Below are 27,550 nucleotides of genomic sequence, written 5' to 3'. Positions count from 1 at the left end.
ATGTAGGTACTTTTTAGATGATGATGATATTAGGTTATGTTAAAATTTCTTAGGTATAACAATGATACCTGGGGTGATTAAGGAAAGTGTCCTTATTCTTATGAGATATACAAGCTTAACTTTTAGAAATAAAGTATCATAATTTTTATAACTTATTCTCAGAGGTAGTCCAAAACAACAAAAAAATTATCTATAGAGATAAAGCTGGGGGGGGGGGCATGGTACCTTCTTTCATCAGCAAAAAAATTATATAGAAAAGAAAAAAAATGAAAAATGAGGGCATATGAACTGATATACCAGAGGTTCTTAACCAAGACTCCATGGATAAAATTCAGGATATCCATGACTTAGGTAGGAAAAAAAATTTACATCTTTATTTTTATACTAACTTCAAAATGAAATTTAGCAATTCCTTCTGTTATAACAAATAAATATCACAGTGGTATTATCAATACTTGTAACTTCGTTACCAAGAGAAGTAACAGCTATATTCTATCAGATTATATTTGTTACAAATCTCAAAATATCATTTACATGTATCAGTACTTCAAAGTTACATTTATTAGACCCACTGCTAAATCTTGCTTTTAAATACCTTCAAGAGTAAATTACTGTCATGTTTGAAAAAATATTCTGATTACCAAGTCAATTATGATTGGTTTCTTTTGTGATCCAAAGTATTTTATTTTATGCACTTAAAAACATTCTGAGAAAGGGCTCATAGGCTTTACCAAAGAGCCAAAGGAGTCCACAGGACAAAAGGACAATCCCTACTACAGACCAAATGATTATACTTAAGAGACATCAACTAAATATAAAGTGTAGATCCTGTCTGGATGACAAAAAACTGGACATGAATTATGAAATACTCTTAAAACTAAAATGGAATTTATTTGTTCAAAGCTAAGAATTACTATTACAAACCTTCTAGGGTAATGCAGTCCATAGTGAAAGCACGGGCTAGCTGGGTTGAAACTTCCATGCTACGACAAATAAGTGTTTTCCCAAACACATGTTTGAAAGCTTTGTCAAATCTGGGATTGTACCTCAATTTACTTATCATAGGAATCGCATCCTAAAAATGAGTATTTTGTCAGCAAAGAGATCACAACATAGTTAATTAAAACGTTAGAATTATGAATTACATCTTTATAAAATACAAATAAACACAAATGCCTTCATATTTCAAAACTACTTTTAGTCTGAAGAAGTCAGGAAAATCACTTTACTGAAATATCCTGGAAATTATGTTCATGCAACCATCCAAGTTTTCAAGAGCAGAGAAAAATAAGAAAAAGTTTAGTGGCTCTGGAGTCACAGCTCAAGCTCAAATCCTAGTTCTGACACTCATTAGATATATGTTCTGGACAAGTTGCTCAACTTTTCCATTTAACAGTTATTTCATCTATAAAACTGCAGTAACAGTACTTTCCTGATAAAGTTAAGACTAGAAAAACAAGTATCCGAAACACAGAAGATAGCATCTGCCACATAGAAGGGCTTAATAGGGGAACCTGGGGCTCAGTCAGTTAGGCATCTGACTTGATTCTAGATCGGTTCATGATCTCAGGGTTGGGAGATCAAGCCCCATGTCAGGCTCCATGATGGATGTGGAGCCTGTTTAGATTCTCTCCCCCACTCCCTCTCTCTGCACCACCCCCCACCAACTTGTGGATGCACTCTTTCTTTAAAAAAAAAAGGGTAAATAAATGTAAACTAATAGTATTTCCTCAAGATGTTTTCATTTTATTATATATGTCTTAAATATTCAGGAAAGTATTTTTTCATATAAAATCTTCCCTTTTTATAAAATAAAAATAAAAAATAAAAATAAAATAAAATCTTTCCTTTTTATGTTCTTCTAAACTGTTAGGAAAGGATTTTTCTAATTCTCAAATTAGGAAATACAACCTATATACAGAACAATGCAACAAATATGTTAAGCTTAAACCAATAATTACAAAGAGAACACCAATATAACTACCACAGACGACAAGAAATAAAACACTGCTGACACTAAAAGTGTGCCCCTTTCCTAATCACAAACAGTGGTTACCTGTTGGAGGTGACCACTATCATAACTTTTGTGATAACCATTTCCTTATACTTCTATCATCTAAATTTAGTTTTGTTTATGTATTTATTTATTTACAAGATTTTATTTATTTATTTTGGGAGGGTGGTGGGAGGCAGAGGGAGGAGAGAGATAATCTCAAGCTGACTCCCCCCTGGGCATGGAAGCCCAGTCTCAGCTGATGCGGGCTCAGTCTCAGGACTGTAAGGACCGTGACCTGTGCTGAAATCAGGGGTAGGATGCTTAACCAACTGAGCCACCCGAGCGTCCCTTTCCTTCCACACTACGTGCATTCTTGAGTCTTGGTTCATTCACAGCATCATATTTGTGATATTTGTGAATTTTTCCTCCCCAAAACCTCAAGGATAATTTATAGATTTAAAAGAAGAAAAAAAGGTGGACCCTTTAAAGTAGCTTTTAAGATTCTCACTGTAGCAGGGTGGGGCACCTGGGTGGCTCAGTTGGTTAAGGATCTGCCTTCAGCTCAGGTCCTGATACAAGGGTACTAGGATCAAGCCATGTGTGGGGTTCCCTGCTGAGTGGGGCAGTGTGGGGCAGGGGTGGGGTGTCTGTGTCTCCTCCCTCTGCCACTCCTCCCTCTCGTGCTCTCTAATAAATAAATAAAAATCTTAAAAAAATATTCTCACCAACCCACTTAAATTGTTACCGTTATCACAGAGTTTCAGCTTTAACCTTAGGACAGTAAAATAGTTGCTAATACCATCAACATTCTGAAACCACACACCTCAAAGCCATTACATTTTTCTCAAGAACACTTTCTGAGGAATGTTTTTAATGCATTTAAACATACACCAGCAAGTAACAAAAACAGTTTTCAGGGCCTATCACCTGGCTGGACGTTTTTATTTAATTTATAAGCCATTTAAAAAGTATATTCAAAGAACTTAAAAAATATTCACTTCAAATGACAGTCCCTCAAGGATTTCTTCTTAATTTTGTCACCTTGGGATAATCTCTCCAAGTATCCTGTACTTCTGTATTTTAACACTTGGACACATTTGCAATGATTTGTTTCATGTGTTCGCTGTGACCTGCGCCTCCCTTCCCATTTCTACCCAGTAGTGACTATGCAGTAAGAGAAGACCAGTAAATCCTAACACACAGTACCTGTGCACTAGCATGTGCTAACCGTAAGAAATAACTTATTGAAAGACAGACCTTCACACACACCAACTCACATTGGTTTCAGGATAGGCAGTATCCCTGACATCTAACTTGTTAAGAGGAAGAAAAGTGACCTCTCCAGGAAGATTCATTTTATTAAACTCCATCAAAATCTTTGTGCTGACTTCATCTGAATCAACAATATGATAAAATAACCTGCATGTGAACAAAACAAGACATATCTTTACTGCTAGACTTTAAAGTGCTATAAACATTCAGGCAAACAATTCACTTTTTTCCTATGCAATCCAATTTGTACTGGGGTAGGGTGGGAGGGAAACTAGTTAGGAAATTCCAATGTGGGGAGGGAGAGGAAGCCCCAAAAGGGATAGTTCTAGCTTCTACAATTAGGAATACTTAACATGTACAGCTTTAAAAAATTAAATAAGCAACTAAGATAAAAGGGAATGGGAGACAGATTGTACAAAAATTCCAAAAATCTGCTTCTCTTATTCCTTCTTCCCTTTAAAATTTCAAAATAGCAAACAAAAACGTCACCTGTTGCCAGCAGTGACTTCCACGCATGTGTAGAAAGCAGGCTCACATTCGAAGTTATTCATCACGATGCCGTGATAGCCATTCTGAACATGCTGGTTTATTCCTTTCCTACGGAAGTGGTCCAGTACTTTGTTTATGCTGTCTATTCCATTTAAAATAGCCTGTTAAATCGTCAGAGGTGAAAAATATTAAAACAGTATTTCCAGTGGCACTCCTGCTGGTAAGAAACAAACCCCCTACTCTATACATTTAAAAATGCTTCAGAGATTAGACACCCTCCCCAACGCCACATCACCCCCTTGAAAAATGTCAACTACATGAAACTTTATTATGGGTTCTCTTCTGACACTAACATTAAAAATGGGACTCTTCATCTAAAAATCAAAAGTGCTATTGTAGTAAAGGCTGCTTAAACGAGACCCATCATTTCAAATTTACAGGACAAGTGATTTGCACTCTTATTTATCACCTGAAACCAAGGACTTACAGCTTAAAAATTAACAAATTCTTGTGTAGTAAATGGCTCAATGTAAACTGAAGTAATGAAAAGAACACGCTCACCTTTCCTGTTGCTGCTCTAAGAAGTTGCTGTTTCTTTTCAAGATCTTCTCTTTTAGCAGCAAGTGCTTGCTGTTCTGCATTCTCCTCTCTCCACAAGTAACTAATCAATAAAAATTACACTTTAATTTTAAAAGCATTAAGATGCACCAACGGTATATATAGGATAAAATACTGAAAAAATATCAAACTTGAATAGTTCATTTTTAACTTTTTAAGATCTTTAAAGAGATTTTGAGAGCGAGTGAGCACAACCAGGGGGTGTGTGTGTGTGTGCGCGCACGTGCTCATGTGTGTGCACGTGCATGAGGCAGACCTCCCTGCTGAGTAGGAGCCCCACCTTGGGGCTTGATCCCAAGACACAGGGATCGTGACCTGAGCCAAAGGCAGATGCTTAACTGAGCCGCCCAGGCACCCCAAGATTTTTTTAAGTGATCTCTACACCCAGAGTGGAGCTTGAACTCACAACCCCAAGATCAAGAGTCACATATGCACCATCAACTGAGCCAACCAGGTACCCCAAGCTCATTTATAACTTAAAGACCATTTAACAGCCAGTAATTAGTGTTACTCAAAAAAATTAAGGCATATTTTAGTCTATACTAACTTTCTTTCACTTTGTAATTCATCTTTCTTATTTTTTACTTCGTAGTATTTTCTGTCCAGTTCTTCTACTCGAGCTTTGACTTCGTTAAGATCCTGATCCAGTTTCTATGGAAATAAAAATAATTTAAACTTAAAATCCAATTTCATGCAAACTAATCCACAGTGACAGCAAGATCAGTACTTGCTTGGGGATAGCAGGGCAAGAAGGAAGGGGAAACATTCTGGGGTGATGAACAGGCTTATCATCTTAACGGCAGTGATGATTTCACAGATGTATTCATCTGTCAAAACTTATTAAATAATACATTTTAAACACACACAATTCACTGTATGTCAATTGTGCCTTAATGAAGTTGTTAAAAAAATCCAATTCTAACTTTTTAAAAATGCCTTTAGGCAAAAAAGCACATCAAGAGCAAACATAAAACATAAAATGAATTATTCTATAAAATATTGCTAAAATAGAATTAATTTGCTCATTAACGATCTAAACCTTTCTACTAGAATTTTAGAAGAAAAAAATACATTCACACATGCTCAAAATACTACAGTCAATAGTTTTCACACCACTCCCTCTATACACATAGGAAAGATTGAGGATTATACTAAGAAGCTGGCTCATTCTACATAATTAAGAAGCAAAAGGCCATTTTACATAATTCAATCAGCACTATAAAATCATCTCTATCCAATGTAAAGGACAGACTTCAGCAGTGGAAGGTATAGCTGAAATACTGCAAAATAATGAAGTTCAAGCTTGAGAAAGAATGAATAAAAACTCCACTGACAAATCTTGGCTCATCACCAGGCTGTTTCAAAAGGAGTATTTGTTGAGGATGTTTCCATGAACTCATGACAAACACATTTCCTTTCTTTCAGGAAAGGACATGTAGCTATCACAGCTGAAACTCAATTAATTTCCAAATAACTACCTGGAATCAACCCATGTTTTCGATTCCCTCCATAAAATACTGACCAAAGCACACTGGACTCCAGAGGCTAGGAGACAACGGTCTATGACTCCTGGTCACTCTTCTACCAGTTATTTTTGATTACAGAGCCAGTTAGGTTTGCTCCTCACTACGTTTTCATTTTTTGTTCATGCTGTGATTACATTAAGTATTAAACAAATATGAAGACAAAATAAAGAGCTGTTTCTTTAAAAACTTGATTTAGTTTTGGATACACTCAAAGGTGACTCACTAAAAATTAAATTAAATGGGGAAATCAACTCTAAAAGATCAGGGAGAAATAATATATAAATGCATATATTAATATGCAATATGTACTTTATAACAAATTATAGTAATTCAAAATGTCAAATCAAAGTTAAAGACTAGGAAACTGACCCAGATTACAAAAGATAACAGAAATAAGACAACTAAATGCAATACATGATCCTAGATTGAATCCTGAATTCTGTTCTCATCCAGCTTTAAGAACTATATTTCTATGTGTGGCTCGGAACAAAAATGTCCTGAGAATTCACAATCACTACTCATATTCAAAAGAAACATCTGGGGCTCTACATGAAAAGACTGGTATGCATTCTGGTGCGGGGTGTTGATAATGGGGGAGGCTATGCATTTGTGGGGTAGGAGGTATAGGGGAAATCTCTGTACCTCCCTCCCAATTTTGCTGTGAACCCAAAACTGTTCTAAAAAAATGGTTCTTTAAAAAAGATTGGTACATGAGCATACATTTATCTTTTTAAGCAAAATACTTAGGATATATATAAATAAATGTATGTTTACATGGGTATAAATACAAATACTATTACATATAAAACTTATATATACACACTTATATAAACATTTTATGCATTTAGCGAATTTTTTGATATAAACCAATAACCAACTGGTATAGATCTCATGAGGTAAGAGGAGGGTTCCTCTGTGTAGGTACATATATAATTTCCTCACCCTCTACTTGTCCTACATACTCCCTTCTCATCACTTCTATCATCCTCCAATCACCTATATGCAGCCATACATAATACTTAACAAAGGATTTTCCCCTTTCTCATTTTAAATAAAGTGAGATCTTTCTTATCCTAAGAAATAAGAAAAAAATAAGAAAAAATAAATAAATAGGAAAAAAAAATCAGAAAAAGTGATTTTATCTTCTTCAATTTTTAAGAAAATGCTACTAAACAAGTATAGTAGTGTTTTATTCACTTAGAAAATCTTATAAAATCACCACTGCCTTAACAAAAAAATATATTCTGCAATAAGTTATTAAATTGACAGAGAATTGTGAAAGACTATAAAAATGGAAAAAGAAATCAGTTACTCTGAAGTTATATTTTGACTTATCATGTTAAAATTAAGGGTAGCTCAGGAACGTTCTACCAACTCATAAAAATGTATTTTAAAATATATTCAATCTATATGAACACTCACAGATACGGAAAAAATGTTCCTTGAAAAGGAAAACTATCATATAAATATTATGTATATAAATATTAAATTGTGCTGGTCTTTTATAAGTAAGTACCTGTTTTGTATATTTTAAGAGTAACAATGTTACTACTGAAAAATAAAACTTAAATTGGTAAGATGTACATGTCTTTTGAAAGACTTTCACAAAACAGCTATAAAAGTTCTTACATTATACTGCTCCAGGTTTTTCTCTTTATTTGCCTCCGTGTCCTCCAAATCCTTATGGATAGCAGCAATCTGTCTTTTTTTGTCATTAATAGCCTGATCTAAAGACTTGAGTTCCTTTTTAATCCACTTATCCCTTTCTTCTTTTGATGTAAACTGGCTTCCTCGACCCTGCTTTGCATAAAGATCTGTTCTTTCCTGGGTAGCCTGGGCCAATCTATAACAAGACAGAAGAAAAGAATGGATTAAAAAGGAGACCAGAAAATAAGCAAGTTTAACTGCAATCAATGTCAAGACCACAGAGATAATAGCCATCTTCAAAATTCCACAGAAAAAATAGTAAAAGCAACTGGTATCTAATAGAGATCCTTGGACTAGTACTATATAAATCTCATTTTGAAAAGCCACAGTTAAAGTCATGTAAAACAGCCTATATCCTAAGGATTTCAGGCAGACAATATCTTCACTCCAGGTCTGGGTTAGTCAGTAAGGCTAGAGACAATCCTAATATCCTACCTCAGGGATTTTCCAACTATATTTAGCTATACAAACATTTCCAATTCCTTATAATAAGACACTATCAAGGTTAAAAGGCAAAAGAAAGACAAAGAAAACATTTACAATACACAGAATACCAGAACAAATACAGATTACAGACAACCCTATCAAACAATAAAAAAATTCAGAAAAAGAGTGGCAAAGGAAATAATTCACTAAATACTGGTAGCATAAGAAGATAATAATGCACTAAACCATGAAATCAGCAAAAGTTGGCATGTTCAATCTACAGATACATACTAAAATGTCTAGATGCTGAAACAGTAATGAAAAAAGGAAACAGGATGAAACAGAGTAAGATATCATATGGGTAAAAAACAAAACAAAAAAAAGAAACCAACATTCATGTTTTAAAAAGCCCAACATCTTGGCAAGTTATTTACCTTAGGCAAGTTATTTAACCTTCCAGAACCTCAAATTTGTTGTACCTAACAGTGATAATGTGACTCTCTTATGGCTGAATGAAAAAAAATATATGTGATATGTATACAATAACACATGGCCCACAGGAGCTGTTTAACACAGGCTATTAATGTGAAACTGGATTTAACTTCTGCTCTTACTGTGTCTTAATTCCTAACTATTTAGCTTTCAGAGGAACTACGTAGAAAAGTAGAAGTGTTGGTGAAAGAATCGCAGACCTAGCAATTCCTCGCTCTTCTTTTTCTTTCACACTGTTGAATTTAGGTTCTGTTTCTGCCAGTTCTTTCTGTTTTTCTTCTATTTTTTCAAGCAGCTTCTGCCTCTCTTTTAATAAGCGTTTCTGTAAATAAAGCAGGGTAAGTAAAAATGCAACCTTAGAAATTTCTGCTTAATTTTAAGTTTAGCATTAAGATACTCTCATGGAAAAGAATTCATGAAAAAAACTGATCCTGCAACACAAAACTAATTTTTAAATAAAAGAAACAAGAAGACAGTACTGAGTTGCTACTAAGTGTGAATTATTTTAATGTGCCAGATCTTTTACAAAAATTTAAGCTTATACTCCCATTACAGAAAGGATGGTCTTCTGCAATTCCTACTCAACTGAACATTTGTCTTTCATTTTTAGCATTTTAACTTACCCTTTGTTCACTATTGCCTGCCAATTCATCTTGTAAATCCTTGGCTTTAAGCTCCAATTTAGTCCTCTGCTTAATCTGCTCTTGTCTTTCAGCACTGAGCTGCTCCTTTTCTTCTTTCATAGCTGAAATTTTTGTTTTCAGTTCTCTAACTTGGCGCTCAATATCCTAGCCAAAAAGTATGACACAGAAGTGAGTCAGACAATTAGAAGTACAAAAGCAGAGTTTTCACACCATTAGTTCTGTCCCTTTTTCCTTCATTTACACTTTCAGTACTGTTCTGTCTTTCCAATACTCAAACCCATCTGAAGTTACCACTCCATAATTCTGGTACAAAAGGATTTACTGTGGTCAAAAAATGTAAGTTAACCTAAGCCTAGTTTATAATCTTACCTCCATCTTATCTCTTGCATCCTGCTGGGCATCTCTTAATTGCCTGGATTTTTCTCCACTAGTCTCTCGCTTAGCAGAAAGCTGGGGGGAACAAAAAGCTGTAATTTCTAGCTCATTTTGTATTTTGTTTAATACTTCATAACATGTAGTAAAATTGTAAAATACCTACTAAAACAAAATCACTTACCTGAAGAGTTTTTTAATTTTTAGTGATTTTAAGTAAAAAGCTCCTTTAGTTTTAAGTATTACCTAAAAACAAACTTTTGGATGAAAGGTCAGCAATACTAATTACACAATACATCTTAAAAAGCCAAGAAAGGGGCACCTGGGTGGTTCAGTCATTAAGCATCTGCCTTCAGCTCAGGTCATGATCCCAGGGTCCTGGGATCAAGCCCTACATTGGGCTCCCTGCTCAGCAGAAAGCCTGCTTCTCCCCCTTCCACTCCCCCTGCTTGTGTTCCCTCTCTCACGATGTCTTTCTCTGTTAAATAAATAAATAAAATCTTTAAAAAATTTTAAAAATAATAAAAAATAAAAAGCTAAGAAAAAAAATTCATGAAACTTTTTTTTATTATTAAGTAAACTCCACCCCAAATGTGGGGCTTGAACTCATGACCTTGCTATCAAGAGTCCCGTGCTTCACTGACTGAGCCAGCCAGGTACCCCTTCATGAAGCTTTTAAAGGTGGCTTCCCTCATTCTGGTTTGCCTTGCACCAGCACCTGATTACATTTCAGATAAAATCATAGCAAGGACCATACAGGTCTGGGCGTTTTTTTCTTGGGATAAACTGAAAGAACAAATTTACTGACCAATGATTTCATTAAAAGGTATAAAAATTTTCTTTAAGTTTCCATTTAAAAATTACTGAAAGGTATAAATATAGAATGAGCTTAAAATAAAAATCACTCTGAATTCAAGTAACAAAATTCTTTACCTCATCAAGTTTAGCACGAGTCTCGTTAAGCTCCTGGTTATAAATGGTATATTCCAGGGCTCGTCTCATTTTATCCCACTTTTGATACTGAGCTAGTTCTTCCTTTTCTTCTTCTAAGGTATGTAATCTCTCTTCAATGTATTTTAACAACTCATTGATTTTTTCCCGTTTGCCCTCTTAAAAAGAAATGAGAGAGGGGTGAAGGAGCTGAATAAAATTTTTATGTAAATAATATCTATTCTCAAATATACCATGAGTTAAAATCAATCTTAAGAACTAAAGCATTATAGGATAGTGTGTGGTAACCAAATCTAAGAAAGTAAAATGACAAAACACTTTATGACGAAAAGCATCAGAGAACAAAGTTACACATAATGACACTTTTTAAGTTTTCATTATTTTCATTCATATACAATGTTTTATCAGTTTCAGGTACACAAACAGTGATTCCATAATTCAATACATTACACAATGCTCACCATGAAAAGTGTAGTTACCATCTGTCACCGGACATTATCACAATATCATGGACTATATTTCCTATACTGTACTTTTCATCTCTGTGACTTACTTTATAACTCAAAGTTTTTCCTCTTAATCCCTTTTACCTATTTCACTTATCTTCCCCCTGCACCACCACCCTGGCAAAGGAAATAAATAATTCCTTTAGGAACTCAAGACTGTCGGATTCTAAGACATGACAGAACACAGCACTTGAGAAGCTAAGTAGGGTTTCCATAATACATGTACTAAGGAAGATCAGAAGTTTTCCATTTACTTGCTCCTAAACAACTTAAAACCTAATGCTGGCTGATACTCCCAACAATTTTTTTTTGAGGACTGCATCCAAATCTGTTATCCTCACTAATAATGAGGACAGTAGAGGCACAAAATAGTTGACCTACAAAGGCATTATTATCTAACAGTAATTCCTTATTTAGAGAGAGAAATTATTTGAAATCTCGAAACTTAAAATGTCACCAACTAATTTTCTCTCTGTTCAGTATATAGGCAAATCATCAAACAGTATACTCCTGAGACTAGATAGAAGCCCTTACAACTATAATAACACAATGATAAAGTAATTCATAAAATAAGGCAAGATCACATTTCTTTACCTGTTTCTTTCATTAAAGATATGCTTTCTTCTTTTCGTTCATCATATACTCTAGTACCAGCTACTTCTCTTAATAGTTTTAGTCTCTGAGAATCTGGTGCTGTGGCCATCTGGTTGATCTACAAATTTTACAAAAATAATTACTATGTAGCTACAGACTGCTCTTTAAGAACTCTACCTTGAAAGAGTATTCACATGCTAAGTTTTGAGTATCACTTCAAGAATGTAATTTGTGCAATGCATATACCTACACACCCGTATGTCCTTTATGTAAATGAAATTTATCAAATGAAAATCCAAACAGAATTAATACAATCATCAATCTAATTTATGAATAAAACTCTAAATTAAAAATGAAGGAAGAACATCCCAACACCATACTTCTTCTTAGTCAACATTGTTAAGGTATAAAAGATGTACTCCATTTTGAAAGAACAAAGTATTTTTACAAGAAGGAAACTATCACTCTATAGTTTTAAAAAGCTGTAATGATACTATTAAAAATATAACAGGGGTATCTGGGTGGCTCAGTTGGTTTAGTGTCCAGTCCTTGGGTTTTAGCGCAGATCATGATCTCAGGGTTGTGAGATCAAGGCCTGCATCTGTCTCCCCATGCAGTGCAGAATCTGCTTGAGATTCTCTCCCTCTCCCTCTGCCCCTGCCCCCACTTGTATACACTCTCTCTAAAACAGAATCTTACACACACACACACACACACACACACACACACACACACTTATTATTACTTAAGTAAACTCTACACTCAACATGGGGCTTAAACTCACAACCCCAAGAGTCACATGCTCTACTGACTAAGCCATCCACATACCCCAGAAATGGTATGCTTTAAATATAGACAGATAAAAATAGCTAACAGAGGTAGTGAACATTAAATAAGCAAAAGCATTTTTAAAATCTTATTTAAAAATATATGGCAGAGCACCCAGATGGCTCAGTCAGCTGAGTGTCCAACTCTTGGTTTTGGCTCAAGTTGTGCTCTCAGGGTCATGATATCAAGTTCCACATTGGGCTCCACACTTGGTAGAGTCTGCTTGGGATTCTCTCTCTCCCTCTGCGACTTTCCCTGCTTGAGCATGCTCTCTAAAATAAATAAAATCTTGGGGTGCCTGGGTGGCTCTGTCGGTTAAGCGTCTGCCTTCAGCTCAGGTCATGATCCCAGGGTCCTGGGATCGAGCCCCTCATCGGGCTCCCTGCTCAACAGGGAGCCTACTTCTCCCGCTCCCTCTGCCTGTAGCTCCCCATGCTTGTGTGCTCGCTCTCTCTCTCTCTCTGTCAAATAAATAAATAAAAATGTAAAAAAAAAAAAATCTTGAAAAAATATATATGCAAAAAACCCACAGAAAGTGGTACAAAGTGCCATGCAACTTTAAACAACCATGAGTTTACCATATTCATAAAAATAAAACTAATCATGAAGGGCAAAAAATGCTCTCACTGCATTAAAAAAGTGAACTGAGTTACTCTAACACTTCTTTTTTTTTTTTTTTTTAAAGACTTTATTTATTTATTTGACAGAAAGAGATCACAAGTAGGCAGAGGCAGGCAGAGAGAGAGAGGGAAGAACGCTCCCCAATGAGCAGAGAGCCTGATGCGGGGCTTGATCCCAGGTCCCTGAGATTGTGACCTGAGCCAAAGGCAGAGGCTCAACCCACTGAGCCACCCAGGCGCCCCTACTCTAACACTTCTTACATAAAAAAAGAATCAACGGGACGCCTGGGTGGCTCAGTGGGTTAAGCCACTGCCTTCGGCTCAGGTCATGATCCTGGGGTCCTGGGATCGAGTCCCGCATCAGGCTCCTTGCTCGGCAGGGAGCCTGCTTCCTCCTCTCTCTCTGCCTGCCTCTCTGCCTGCTTTTGTGTACTCTCTCTCTCTGACAAATAAATAAAATCTTAAAAAAAAAAAAATCAGCTTTTTACATAAAAAGAGAATCAGCTCTGAACTAAGAAAATATGGTCTATCAAAAGTATATATATATCAAAGAATCCTTCAGATCCTTTTTTTAAAAAAAGATTTATTCATTTGAGAGACAGAGTGAGAGAAGGCATGCACACTCAAGCAGGGGGCGCGGTGCGGGGGTAGGAAGGAGAGAGAATCCCCAAACTGACTTCCCAGCGAACATGGAGCCTGACTCAGGGACTGAACTCAGGACCTGGAGATCATGACCTAAACTGAAATTAAGAGTTGGCCACTCAACTAACTAAGCCACCCCAGGCGCACTCCCTCCTTCAGATCCTTATCCCTGATTACCCCAATTATGCATGGTCATTCAACTTACTCACTTAAAAAATATTTAAGAAATGTTTACAACATATATGCCACTCTGCTGGGCACTGGGAAAAGATCAGTTAACAAAACAGAAAAGGTCTTTCCTTCATGGAATTTACATTCTAGTGGAAGACGACAGGAAATAAGTATACCAATACAGTATACGATATAACTGTTACAAAAACAACAACAACAACAACAACAAAAAAACACCCCAGAACAGAGAAAACATGTAGGGCTGGGATAAAGGCAACACTTTTTTTTTTAAATTATTTTTTTTTAAAGATTGTATGTATTTATTTGACAGATAGAGATCACAAGTAGGCAGAGAGGCAGGCAGAGAGAGAAGGGGGGAAGCGGGCTCCCTGCCGAGCAGAGAGCCAGATGCAGGGCTCGATCCCAGGACCCCGAGATCATGACCTGAGCCGAAGGCAGAGGATTAACCCACTAAGCCACCAAGTGCCCCAAGGCAACACTCTTAGTTGAGGTAAATCATGGATGGCTTATATGAAATGACATATAAGCAGAAAATGAAATGAAGTATAGGGGCCTATTTGTATGTGTGTAGGGGAGACTCAGATAAATTAACGGGCTCCCATAATCAGCCTCCATTTAAAGAAATTCCTTGCTTATAAATTCCTTGCTTATAAAGCTGGTCTTTCCAAACACTTGCTCTCAATTTCCCAAATGTGAAACACCATACTCTTCCTAATCACCTCTCCTGGATGCTAACCTTCCAATACATATCTAAAAATCCTCCAATATGAAATAAGTGGACATTTAAAAAGAACTTTCCCCTAGTCCAAAAATACACTACAACAAACTATGAGAACACTGCAGGGTATGTTCTAAAAAAAGAAATTATCTTAGATATAGTTTAAAGTGTATGAAGAAACAGTAGAAAATACGTAACTAATAAAAACTATAAAAAAATATAATCTCCACAAGAAAACAGTTTGTGGCATTATAGGTTTCTGGCAATGTAAGCTTTCTAATCATTTTAGCTCTATGATATATTAAGTAACAGAGCATTAATTTTAGGAAGTAATTTTTTTTTCTAATGTTATTTTTAAAGAATTTTTATAGTATTCTTTTTTTTTTTTTTTTTTAAAGTTAGGCTTCATGCCCAGCATGGAGCCCAATGCAGGGCTTGAACTCATGACCTTGAGACTAAGACCTGAGCTGACAGTAAGAGTTGTATGCTTAGCCAGCTGAGGCACCCAGGTGCCTCTCTATACTATTCTTAAATATGATCATTGTGACTTTCACAAACCAAAAATGTCTTCTAGTACAGGACATCTTATTAAGTGATATAGGCCACTAAGAAGACAAGACCCAGGGCGCCTGGGTGGCTCAGTGGGTTAAGCCGCTGCCTTCGGCTCAGGTCATGATCTCAGAGTCCTGGGATCGAGCCCCGCATCGGGCTCTCTGCTCTCTCGGGGAGCCTGCTTCCTCCTCTCTCTCTGCCTGCCTCTCTGCCTGCTTGTGATCTCTCTGTCAAATAAATAAATAAAATCTTTAAAAAAAAAAAAAAGAAGACAAGACCCACCAACGGCTGAAATTATTGTATCCCACTACATAATAGATCTACTTTGTACCTTAAGGGCACATAAAAGGTAATACTGACATCAATATAAAATAAATCATGAAAACAAATGACAGTAAGGTCCATCTTGCTTCAACTTAACCACTAAAATCAATCAGCTAAGTTCATCATTCAAGTGAATATATTCAGAAAACAAATTCTATTAAAAAAGGACATACAATTTTTTTACCTTTCCTTGTTTTACAATGTAATAAGGATTGCTTCGAGAAAAACCAGCACTTTCAAGGAGATTCATCACATCATTTTTCCTGTTAATAAACATTGAAAAAAAATTCTTCAGATGAATAACCCAACGATAAGCAAAAAAAAGGAGGCTGACTCCTAGGTTAAGGAGCATGAGGGACTATAGTCATTGAGCCACCTACTGTATCTGCCTCAGAGGATCCTGATTCTTCCCACCCCCCACCAAAGATTTTATCTATTTGACAGAGAGAGGAATCAAGCACCCCGCTGAGCAGAGAGCTGGAGCCCCAGGTCCTGGGATCATGACCTGAGCCAAAGGCAGATGCCCAACCAAAAGAGCCACCCAGGTGCCCTGAGAATTCTGATTCTTATGTTAATGTTCAAAATACTGGTTTGTTGAACACAGGCATATATAACCCATATAACGAAATAAGTAAAATACTTTTACTTTGTAAAGAAATTAAAACGTAAAGAAAAAGCTTACGTGACCATTTTCTTGTCTAGGAAATACTGATCCTTTTTGGCACCAATAACTCTTCTAAGTGAAACTTCTTCTTTATCAATCTAAGAAAAAATGTAAAAGCCCAAAATTAATTTCACAGTAAAAGTGGAAAACTTTTTAGTTAGTAAGGTCATTCTAGAATCCATAGCCATAACCATTATTTTGAAATCTCACTAAAGATATGCTATGAATATCAATTCTTATGACAAAGACATTTCTCACAACAGTTTACATAACCTCCCTTCTGTTTACTAGAATGTTCATTATAATTTTAATACAAAATTAATATGTAAACTGCACAGCTATTTTAGCATAAACTATAAGAGCTTAAGTACATTTATAAATGTTTCAAAACTTGGAAGAAAATCAGCTGCATCAATAAAATTCTCAACATTATTACTAGGGAAAAAACCCACTACTCACTGGCAACCGGTTGTCTGAATTATCAAAAATAATCTCCACAAAAGCAGAAATGACACGAGGACCAGTACCCTCCTAAAACATGCAAAATACAAATTGGTCATTTAAGTGGTATTTTCACATTCCTTATCTTTTTTTTTTCCCCTTTCAATGCCTTTAAAATTTAGTGCATGGTAAGCCTAATTCAATGGAGAAAAAATCCAATCAGACTACAATATATCCTTCTTGTCAAAAGAGCAAAGACACTGGATTAGGATAACAATACTTCTCAACCAAATGGTTTTAGATTCTAACCAAATATGTGAGAAATATGCAAAAGGTAGCAAGTCAGATGTATTTAGGTCTTATTCTGAAGACCACTTTATTAGAATTTAAGACCCCATGCCCACCTAATTCTACTTATTTGCTAATATCTACAACACTTTGAGGCTCTTCTCTTATAGACTCATTTAATGCCGTAAAGGAACCCTAACAAATACACAATTACTGGAACTCAACTTTTTTAAACTATCTGCAATATGCTACATAATCTTAAATCTGCCATGAGAAGACACATATCTATTGTGTCACATACAGACCAATTTATGACCCAACTACTTCTATACCAAGTCCAGAGAATTTCCAGAGTTTAGAAACTGTGTAAGTCAACACAATAAAGAATGGTACCTAAAGAGGTTATTCTTTCAATGCCAATCTTAGAAACCTAAAAAATAATTCATCTACAGGTAACCAGTTTTGATTACTGGGCTATAAATTCAAATTTAAGAGGGCTAAATAAAAGATAATGGTTAAAAAACATAAACAACTAAAATACCTCCCTAACTGTGAAAGACTCTATTGAGATATAGTCAGGATTTTCAATTTCTGGTCTTAAAACTAATTATCAGCCACATTCAAACCAAGAAGAAATCTTATCATTTTATTATAGCCTTTTATAATTTTTTATTCTGAAATTTCTTTAGTTTGTTATTCGTAATTATTCAATGAAAAATTCTAACAATTTTATTTACCATAAATATACTTATGTTTCGTACTGGAAAACACTGTTACCATTTAACTTACAAATATGGCCAAAAATAGAACAAGTATGTTGTTTAATTTGCAATTATTGCTTCTCTATGCTCCCAATAACTTCTGATTCTAAGTCTCAAAGTTCCTACTTTCCAATCTCAAACTCTTTTTCCTCCTTAGCAAATCTGCTTTTGAGCATTACCAGACCATACTCTTAATAAAGACATACCCATCAATAGAAAAATCCTACAATTTTCTTACCATTATTTAAAAATCGGGCCTTTAGCATGCATTAATATAGGAGGCTAAATTCCACAGCAGAATTAACACACTTAAGAGAGACAGTGTCATGTTTACAAAAGATATGCAGCTTGAACAAATGATTTTATTTACCAGAATCAACAGTGTAGTTTAAAAAATACATAATATCAATAACATCTCAAAGCAATTTCACTCACATGCAACAAAGCCAATCGCTGTTCAGGACGAAGATGACTGAACTCATCACTAAGAACAAACTGAATTGCTAAAAATACAAAAACATAACTATTAGTACAGTCTAAAAAAAGATCTATGCCTTATTTACACCTTTCCATACCTTCTACCAGGTAATGAACAAGGCAAATAAAGTAGATTATTCCATATATGCAGATTTGTCTGTATTTCAGACTAATTACCTTGGACATGATAAGAAAAATACTAAGAAGTTTCCACTGAAACATTTAAGGAAAGAAAAAGAGAACACTAAGGTAACAAAGAGAGACATGCAAACTAAAGTTTACCTCTTGATCAAAATATACACTGAGTGGCTAACACTTTGTTTTTACCTACTAGATATAAATAATATACATCAAAATATTTATAAACAAAATAGGATATATTCCTACAATATCCTTAACTGGATACTTTTGGTCAAAAGAAATAGAACTAAGTGGGAAATACAGGGACATATTTCAGATTCCCATATTCTAGTTCAATGCTTATCTGCTTTAAGAAGCCATTTCTGCTTCCATATGGGGTATCTAACTGGACGACCCTGCCCTAGAAAGGAAACTCTACTCAGCCTTCCTGTTCCCAGTCCACCCAGGAGACCTTTGACATTCTAAGAGTTGAGTATGCATGTATGAATATGTATGCTGAGGGTGGACATGGAGTGGTTTATCTTTTATAATCATCTTGGGAGGATAGAATCAAATTACCTTCATCTCCCTGGAGATCACAAAATACTTCTACTCCAATCCCACTCTCTTACCTTCACCAAATTACAACCACTAAAGAGCTATTGATTTGTGAGCACAGAAGGGATAAAGCCTTTGTTTTAGGTCCCTACTTTTCCTCAAGCACTACTCAACTAAGAGGTTCAAAATCTTTGCAACTCACTTTTTTTTTTTTTTAAAGATTTTATTTATTTATTTGACAGAGAGAGATCACAAGTAGAGAGGCAGGCAGAGAGAGAGGGAGGGAAGCAGGCTCCCTGGCAAGCAGAGAGCCCGATGCGGGACTCGATCCCAGGACCCTGGGACCATGACCTGAGCCGAAGGCAGCGGCTCAACCCCCTGAGCCACCCAGGTGCCCCAAAATCTTTGCAACTTACTTCTTATATAATTCAAAACTGTTAAAATGTTTTCTCTGAAGGATTTGTTAACAGAGGCATTATTATACTTAACATTTTTTAAAGATTTATTTATTTGAGAGTGAGTGAGAGAGAATGAGGGCGTGGTGCGGAAAGGCACCACAGGAGGATGAGTCTTAAGCAGACTGCTCTGAGTGCAGAGCCCAGCTTGGGGCTTGATCCACACAACCCCAGAGATCACAACCTGGGCTGAAATCAAGAGTCAGACGCTTAAATGACTGAGCCACCAGGTGCCCCACTTAAATGCACTTTATCCTTACAATTTTCAAAGCTATTTAACTATCCGCAAATTGACAGCGGTCTTCGCTGAATCTGAGATTTTTTTATACCCTTCCATCCTTCAAAAAAAAAAAAAATGATTCAGAAAGCATTTTTTTAGAAGATGTAACAGAGGAGTACCTGACTGGCTCAGTAAGTAGAGCAAGTGACTCTTGATCTTGGGGTCATGAGATCAAGCCCTAGATTGCATGCAAAGCATACTTTAAAAATGAACACATAAATGGAACAAAAAGATGAGCCATCTTCCAAAACAGTATTAGCTTTTCTACTGCATTTACATTTATATATATATACACACTTGCAACATTTATATACCGCACTCAAGTTTAAAAAGCACTTCCATTTGTATTATCTGATGATTCTCACAACCCATCAAAGCAGGCAGACCAAAGACCTCTTTTTAAAGTGCAAAGGTAGAGCTTGTTCTGTCCATTATCTCAGCTCATTAATTACTAGGTAGAGAGAACTCAGGTTATTATATCATTATACTTGAAATCCTCTACACTAACCCACAACCCTATATGAAGAAGTATTTGAGTTTCATGCAGACACAACCTCAGAAAACCAATTTTTCTAAGTAGGCTCCATACCCAGCATGGAGTACAACGAGGATCTTGAACTCATGACCCTGAGACTGAGACCTGAGCTGAGTTCAAGAGTCAGACACTTAACCAAGTGAGCCACCCAGACACCCCTCAGAAAACCAGTTTTTATTTTTTATTTTTTTAGAAAACTGATTTTTAAAATAAATTACCTGAAAATACCCAGGGTCTTTAATATATTTAGAATTTAAAAAACAATACCTACCATAAAAAAAGTTACTTTTTCCAGATCCATTTCTGCCCACTATAAAATTTCAAAAAGTACATGTTACTTTGCATAGAAACCAATAAAATTAAAACCTTACTGAAAGTATTAAAAACTTTATACTCTACTTTCTAACTTATCATCTTAATATTTGAAATTAAATACAATAAACAAAAGAAATCAATAAACAAAATAGCTTTAATCACCAAATGAGTACAATTTTTTGCAGAGACATCTAATGGCTTTTTTTCTTAAATTTATTTCATTCATTCTTTTACTCTTTCCTAATAGTTTAAAATTAATAGGAATAATCAAATGTTACCAGGTTTTCATAAATTACAATCATTACTATGGACATACAACTCTATTTTAATTATATATAATGGAATCTTTTTAAAAATTTATAGACTCACATGTTGCTAAAATTTTCAATAAATAATCATTTTAAATTCTCAAAACTATTTGCTTATTAAAGTACTTATGATTAGCCCTATGATTATATCATGTATAATCTCAGAATCCCAAAAGTAGACAAGTATAAGGCACTTTTTTTAACTACCTACCTTCAGAAATAAACAATTCTATACAGAAGATATCAAATGTTTCAGATTTAATAAATTCATTTGAATTTTCTTGTTCAGCAAAATTCCCAACCTCTTTCATCTTGACCAAGATATCCTGAACAAATCAGCCCTTACAGTTATCATTTTTAATGCAAAGTAAAGCATAAAAAAAATCATTTGTTATGAAAGTAATAAAACACTTTTTTTTTAGAAGGCATATGACACAGAGGCCAGCTTGAAGAAGATTTCCATGGGCTTAATCTAGGACAATTTGAGCACCAAAATAATTAGATGAACTATAAATTTGTGCTGGAGGGGGAATAATCCATGACTCCAAACTGATAATAAAATGATAAATAAATAGCTAAGGAAGGAGAACCTTGCTCACAGTAGAATACCACACAGTAAATGTGAAAGGAAATCTGGAAATGGAAAATCATTTTATAACCACTAAAATAAAGGCAAGAAAAAAAAAATAAAGGCAAGAATCATCAATGGATACGAAATCTAGGTGGAAATTTTGAAAAGGAGAACAATATCTGCACAGTCCAAAAGTATTTCCCATCCTCATACTATTTATTAGTTGCAAGAGAACAAACACTGCACAGAATAAAAACCAGGTTAACTACCCAGACCGGGTGATCAAAAATAACATCATTTAAAAAGAAAGAGACAGAATGATGTCTTCACTTCCAGATGTAATATCCTCAGAAGACCGCATCATTTATGTAGTTGTTTTTTTTTTTTAATAATGTTATAAAAGACAAAAAGAAGCCTGTGGAATTGATCCAGATTAAAGGAGGCTAAAGAGACACGACAACTATCTGCAATACCTAATCCTAAATTAGATCCTGTACTGGAGGAGGAAAAAACACTATAAAGAACTTTTTTGGGTCAATCAGTATAACTGGAAAATGGAGAGAAGATTATTTTATTAATGTCAAATTTACTGAAGTTGATAACTCTACTGTGTTTTATATAAGAAAATATCCCTATTCTTAGAGGGTATACATTGACATCAAAGGTAAAGGGTTATGACCTACATAACTTACTCTATGAAAAAAAAGGGTGAGTGTGTGCAAAAGATAAAGCAACTAAGGAAAATGTTAACAGGTAGATTAGGATAAAAGAGGTAGGAGTATTCTTTGTATTGTTTCTATTTATACAACTTTTCTATAAATTTAAAATTACCTCTAAATAAAAGTTTACAAGATAATATATCATTAAAAGAATACATATAGCTCAAACCATAATCTACTCATGAATAAACAACCTAAAATTTTTAAATTTCCCTTTAAGAATTACTCTTACCCATAGAGTTAAATACTATACAGTAATTTTAAGCATGTTGAATACTTAATGATAGAAAAAGATATTCAAAACTTAAATAGAAAAAATAGATTACCAATAAATAACAGTACAAGCCCATTTTTATTTAAAAAGGCTTTTTTTTTTTTAAAGATTTTATTTATTTATTTGATAAACAGAGATCGTAAGTAGGCAGAGAGGCAGGCAGAGAGAGAGGAGGAAGCAGGCTCCCTGTTGAGCAGAGAGCCCAGGACTCCGGGATCATGACCTGAGCTGAAGGCAGAGGCTTTAACCCACTGAGCCACCCAGGCGCCCCTAAAAAAGCTTATTTATGCAGACACAAAGACTGGAGGGCTGCCGAGATAGATCCAGTTTGTATGTGCCCCAGATTCACCTGCCCCGACCCAAGTCTTGGTTGCCCGTCAACAGACAGGCTCAGCATTCCATCACTGTAGGTTGTTTCAGCCTACCCTGGGTGCGCACTCAGCTCAGATCTGTGAAAAACCAAAGGAGGCTAACGTTCACTGACTACTTCAGGTGAATTAAGTCCCCAGAGTAACACAACCCAAGGACATGGGGGAATTGATGCCCTGTGTGGTAAAATGACCAATCAGAGACAGGAACCTGCAAACAAAACCCTCTCCATTCCTTTCCCATCTGATCTTTCCCACACATGGTGGGTTCATAAAGTCTGTCTGAAAATTATCTAATTCGACCCCAAAACCAGCCATGCCTTCTTTATAAAACTATGACCAGCCTTCCCCCTCATGCCAGCCCTGAGACTGCACCTTCCCATTAAAGCCTTATTAGTAGCTGAGTGTGCCTTGCAGTCTTGTTTTCTAGGAAACCTGGTCTAATGTAAGTAGATTGTCAATATTAAGAATGGCTATTTCTGGGCAGGATTAGTTTTTTTTTTTTCTTTCCTTCCTTTTAGCTTTTAAACTCTTCCATAATGTTCTATAATTAACATATATTTCTTCTGTTAAAAAGTTACAAAAAAGGGAACCTTAAAAAGGTATATGCCTGGTACATTTAGACATCACTCAACTATTCAAACAAGAGATTCAACCATCAAACATCACCACAAGAGATATCTGCCTTCCAATCTTCTTTAAGGTCAAAATCATTAAATAACAAAAGTAGTACGCTTTCATAGAATATTTTTAATGTCAATCTCAGTCTATACTACTTTGAATCTTTCTTATACTAAGGTACCTGTTTTTAAAAACACGTTTAAGCAGTAAAATCATACTAGGCTTGTTAAAACAAACAAACGAAAGAACACTAAGACAATCTCCTTTGTAATTGTAACTATTAACAACCCTAATGCTGCATACAAAGCAATAAACAGCTGTTTGATAATAACTAAAACAAAAATATTTGATAGATCCTACAGACATAATCATCGTAGGTAATAATGGTATCATTTTATAGCTCATTTATAAAATTATAACATTGATATAATTAAGATATTCATCTACTTTTAACCTGTAAAGAAAAAATATAAACCTAGTAATTATTCATTTTTCTCCATTTCTAAAGATTTTCTGGTTGATGAAAATCAGAAGGCACTTATAATCAAAATATAAGGAAAATATTTGGTAAATCTATCCTTATAACACACCAATTAAATTAACTATTCAACAGGTACAGGAGGGGGGAAAATGTTTCCTTTATTCCCAACTACAAGAGACAAGTGATGTACTGAGGGTAGGTTTTCTTCTTGCCCTCAGTTTTTTTTTTTAAACTGTAGTTGACATTCTTATCCTCAATTTTTAAAATTTAATATTCAGGGGCGCCTGGGTGGCTCAGTGGATTAAAGCCTCTGCCTTCGGCTCAGGTCATGATCCCCCGGTCCTGGGATTGAGCCCTGCATCGGGCTCTCTGCTCGGCAGGGAGCTTGCTTCCTCCTCTCTCTCTCTCTGCCTCTCTGCCTACTTGTGATCTCTATCTGTCAAATAAAATAAAATCTTAAAAAAAAAAAAAAAATTTAATATTCATTTCAAAATAATGTTTGCCCTTTACTGATCTCCATATGAGTCTCACCTTACCAAGTTCGACAGACTGAATTGTGCCACCTCCCTTTCCCGTTCATATGCTGGAAGTCCTAATTCTAAATGCATGGTATTTGGAGATGGGGGCCTTTGGGAGATAATCAGCATCAGGTGAGATTGTGTGTGTGGGGGGGGGCTTCATGATGGAATTAGCGTTCTAATAAGGAAGACGCAGAGAGAACCAAGGAGGTCATATGAGCATGACGATGAAGATGGTGACTTCCAGAATGTGACTGTGCCGGCACCTTGATCATGGACTTGAATTTCCCAAAACAGTCATAAAATAAACTGTTTAAGCCACTTAGTCTATATTTAATGGTAGACCTAGCAGTCTAATATACCAATAAACCACACAAGGAGGACGATGTATAGACGTCTATTTGTAACACAGTTTCTTCTGGCCTTTAAAAATTCAGCAGAACTTCAAGAAACACTTTCACTGGCTCTATCAGCAAAAAATGGAGAATATCATCTGAAGAGTCTTTAAACTAAACACTGTATTGCAGAACAATAATCATTGTAGCTCTTTACCCTCACACATATACCTTCTCATTTAATTTTTCCAACAGCCATTTAAGATGAGTATCATTAGCTCCACTTTACAAACCCCTCAGGGAGTCCAGTTTGAAAAGGTATCAGAACCGGGATTGGAAAGCCATTCTGTTATGCTCTAAAGTTTATGCTTTTTCTACCAAGCTGCATGGTGTGACCTTAAACAGTATGAAAGAAAAAAAACAAACAACCCTGAGAACAATCTAATTTGCGAATAAATGATGGCCATCTTTGAAATAAGGAAACCGTGGGCTTTTTAATTAAGAAATGACATATCAACACCAGAACAGCTCAAATGCTAAATTTAGTGTCATTCGCTGTAAAGACACACTTTCATACGTACCAGGCTAAAATAAAAATGAGTAACTAGTGATCGCCTTATGCAAATATTTTAAATGCATAAAATAAGCAATTCCTCAGTGCAGATAGAAGACATGCTTTTTTTTTTTTTTTTTAAGATTTTATTTATTTATTTGACAGACAGAGATCACAAGTAGGCAGAGAGGCAGGCAGAGAGAGAGGGGAAAGAGACTCCCTGCCGAGCAGAGAGCCCTATGCGGGGGCTCAATCCCAGGACCCTGGGATCACGACCTGAGCCGAAGGCAGAGGCTTTAACCCACTGAACCACCCAGGCGCCCTAAGACATGCTATTTCATACAGAAAAAGTAAGTATAAATTCATGTAATATTCAAAGCCAATCCCTCTTTCCTCAAGCCCAGACAGAATTTAAATGGCTCTCTACATATAAATCTGATTTTGTAAACCATCAACACTTACCGATAACATTATGTTTTGAACTGAAGGGATCTACAATAGTTTGATCTCTGTAACTCCGAAAACCCTGGATAATAACCTAGTAAGTAAAAAAAAAGATACCTTTCAGAGAATACATACTAAAAGACGTAACTCCTAAACATTTTTCCTTGGCTCTTCTCTTTTCGGGGGTTTCTCATTTAATGCAAGACAGAGAACCTTCCATTTCTTACGAGAGAAACTCATGCTGGAGGATGGTGATTAAAAATCTTAAACAACAACAGTCCGTTTATCAGTAACGACTGACAGCGTTGTTTTTTTTTAGGAGTTATCATTAGGAGCCTGGTAAGGAACTCTCAGAATCAAGTACATTGTAAAGGTTCGTGGGGACGCTAAATATGACACTGCTCTAAGAAAAATGTGTCAAGCGGGCGGCCTGGCCCCGGCTTCCCTTACTCCAAGAGCAATGGGCGCTTCTTTCGGACACACCCGCCAGCCAGGGTAAGGAGCCGTTCCAAGAAAGAGGCGCTTCAAGTCCCACGCATCCCATGGAGAAACTTCTCTCCAAGAGCGCGGATGGGCTCATCTCTGCGGTGGACTCTTGCGCAGGAAGACCATTTTGACAGAAGTAAACAAGTGAACGAGGCGGCGCTACAGATTCTGCAAGGAGGAGGGTCCCTTTCACGTCCCCATTAATTCGGGGACAAAGACCCCGGGCTAAGCTGACACCCCAATCTGAGCGCCCCAGGGGCGTCTCCGGGCCGGGGAGACCACCTCTCCATACACCTATGCAAATGGCCGGCGCGGGGCGAGAGGACAACGCAGCCGCCCGCCCCGCCGCTGCAGCCCCCGGCGCGGCCCCCAACCAGCCCGGGGCCCCCAGCCCGCACCCGGCCCACCCGGGAAGGCCCGCTCCCTCTAAACGTCTCGGAGAGACTGCTCCCTCAGACGAGCGCGCCGCAGGCGGGCGCCCCGATTCTCTGCCGCCCCTGCGCTCGCGGGGCGGGGCCTCTCCCCTCCCCCGCAGCCCGCGTCCAGTTCTGGGTCAACCCCGCCGGGAAGCGGGAGGCCGCGGGTCGCACCGCGACACCCCTGCCTCATGGAACGGTCCTCAGAGGCCCGTAAGGGGGTGGGCGGGGCGCACAGGCCTCACCTGTTTTATGTACATTGTTCCGCGGTCCTCACCGGGGAGGACTCCCCGCGAGAAGCGACAGCGCGGCCGTAGGGTCCAGTGAGGCGCCTACGAGACCCCTCCCCCAAAGCGTCGCTCGCTCCAGTCCAGCCAAACAAAATGGCGGCGCCCGTGGAGGCGGAGTCCGCGCCTTAGACGGAACCATCCTCGCGGCCCCTGGAGAGCGTAGGGGGAGTCAGGGTCAGGTCTTCTCTTTTCCTTTTGGCAAAAAGAGCCTTCGACGGCGTCCCCCAGTGGATTTCATTTGATTGTTGAATTTGCAGCTGAAATTTTCCTGAGAATTAGTCGGAAGCTTCGTTCGTAAAAGCCTTGATCGTGAGTTTGGCCCGTATTCCCTCCGAGAGCGGAGCCAATGGTTGCATCCACAAGGGGGTAAAGGTTCGGCGCCAAAGCCAAGTGTGAGCGTCTGCGGGCCAGTGGCGGAGCTTGCCGGTGGCCACGTGATCTCTGGCTGTTTAAAAATGCTTACCCGCGCTCGAACCTGCGGAGTCTTGGGAGCCTGTGGGGTTCGCCGAGCGGAATTCTTGTTGCTCTATTTTTTCTTGCTCGCTCCGGGAGGTTGTGTAAACTTAGAACGGCCCCTGCTGGCTCGGGACCGCACGCTCGCAGCACAGGGAAGGGGCCTGACGCTTGAAAATTTGTTTCAATAACGTGATAATTAATACCCTGGGAGCTCTTACTACTTTGCCATTTACTGTAAATCTATTCAGACATGGACAATTGCAACAAAAAGAAATTTAGATAAGAGTAAAAGCTCTTTTATTGTTTTAACAGCCTGAAAGATACTAAGTGCTAGCAGCACCCTCGAT

The 27,550-nt window shown here is 37.0% G+C and overlaps 1 protein-coding gene across 1 annotated transcript in view; it reads right to left on the bottom strand.

Annotated features, from left to right (window-relative positions):
- Positions 1–26,841, bottom strand: part of LOC111145137 (structural maintenance of chromosomes 3) — a 38,328-nt gene extending 11,487 nt beyond the window's left edge. Inside the window, exons 1-18 of the mRNA XM_022499824.1 lie at positions 26,703–26,841; positions 25,574–25,649; positions 20,320–20,358; positions 18,059–18,126; positions 16,593–16,664; positions 16,152–16,231; positions 15,654–15,732; positions 11,594–11,711; positions 10,476–10,651; positions 9,540–9,620; positions 9,150–9,314; positions 8,727–8,848; positions 7,531–7,744; positions 4,923–5,026; positions 4,319–4,418; positions 3,758–3,918; positions 3,274–3,415; positions 925–1,075 (exon numbers count right to left, since the gene is read on the bottom strand). Coding sequence (XP_022355532.1) covers positions 925–1,075; positions 3,274–3,415; positions 3,758–3,918; positions 4,319–4,418; positions 4,923–5,026; positions 7,531–7,744; positions 8,727–8,848; positions 9,150–9,314; positions 9,540–9,620; positions 10,476–10,651; positions 11,594–11,711; positions 15,654–15,732; positions 16,152–16,231; positions 16,593–16,664; positions 18,059–18,126; positions 20,320–20,358; positions 25,574–25,649; positions 26,703–26,717 — 1,963 coding nt within the window. The 5' untranslated portion in view covers positions 26,718–26,841. The remainder of the gene's footprint in view (positions 1–924; positions 1,076–3,273; positions 3,416–3,757; positions 3,919–4,318; positions 4,419–4,922; positions 5,027–7,530; positions 7,745–8,726; positions 8,849–9,149; positions 9,315–9,539; positions 9,621–10,475; positions 10,652–11,593; positions 11,712–15,653; positions 15,733–16,151; positions 16,232–16,592; positions 16,665–18,058; positions 18,127–20,319; positions 20,359–25,573; positions 25,650–26,702) is intronic.
- Positions 26,842–27,550: the final 709 nt, after the last annotated feature.

Source organism: Enhydra lutris, unplaced genomic scaffold (assembly GCF_002288905.1).
Source record: "Enhydra lutris kenyoni isolate GAN:26980312 unplaced genomic scaffold, ASM228890v2 scaffoldscaffold12, whole genome shotgun sequence".
In the NCBI taxonomy this organism is placed as follows: domain Eukaryota; kingdom Metazoa; phylum Chordata; class Mammalia; order Carnivora; family Mustelidae; genus Enhydra; species Enhydra lutris.
The sequence above is the reverse complement of the archived record's forward strand: the minus strand, read 5'-3'. Positions and strand labels throughout refer to the sequence as shown.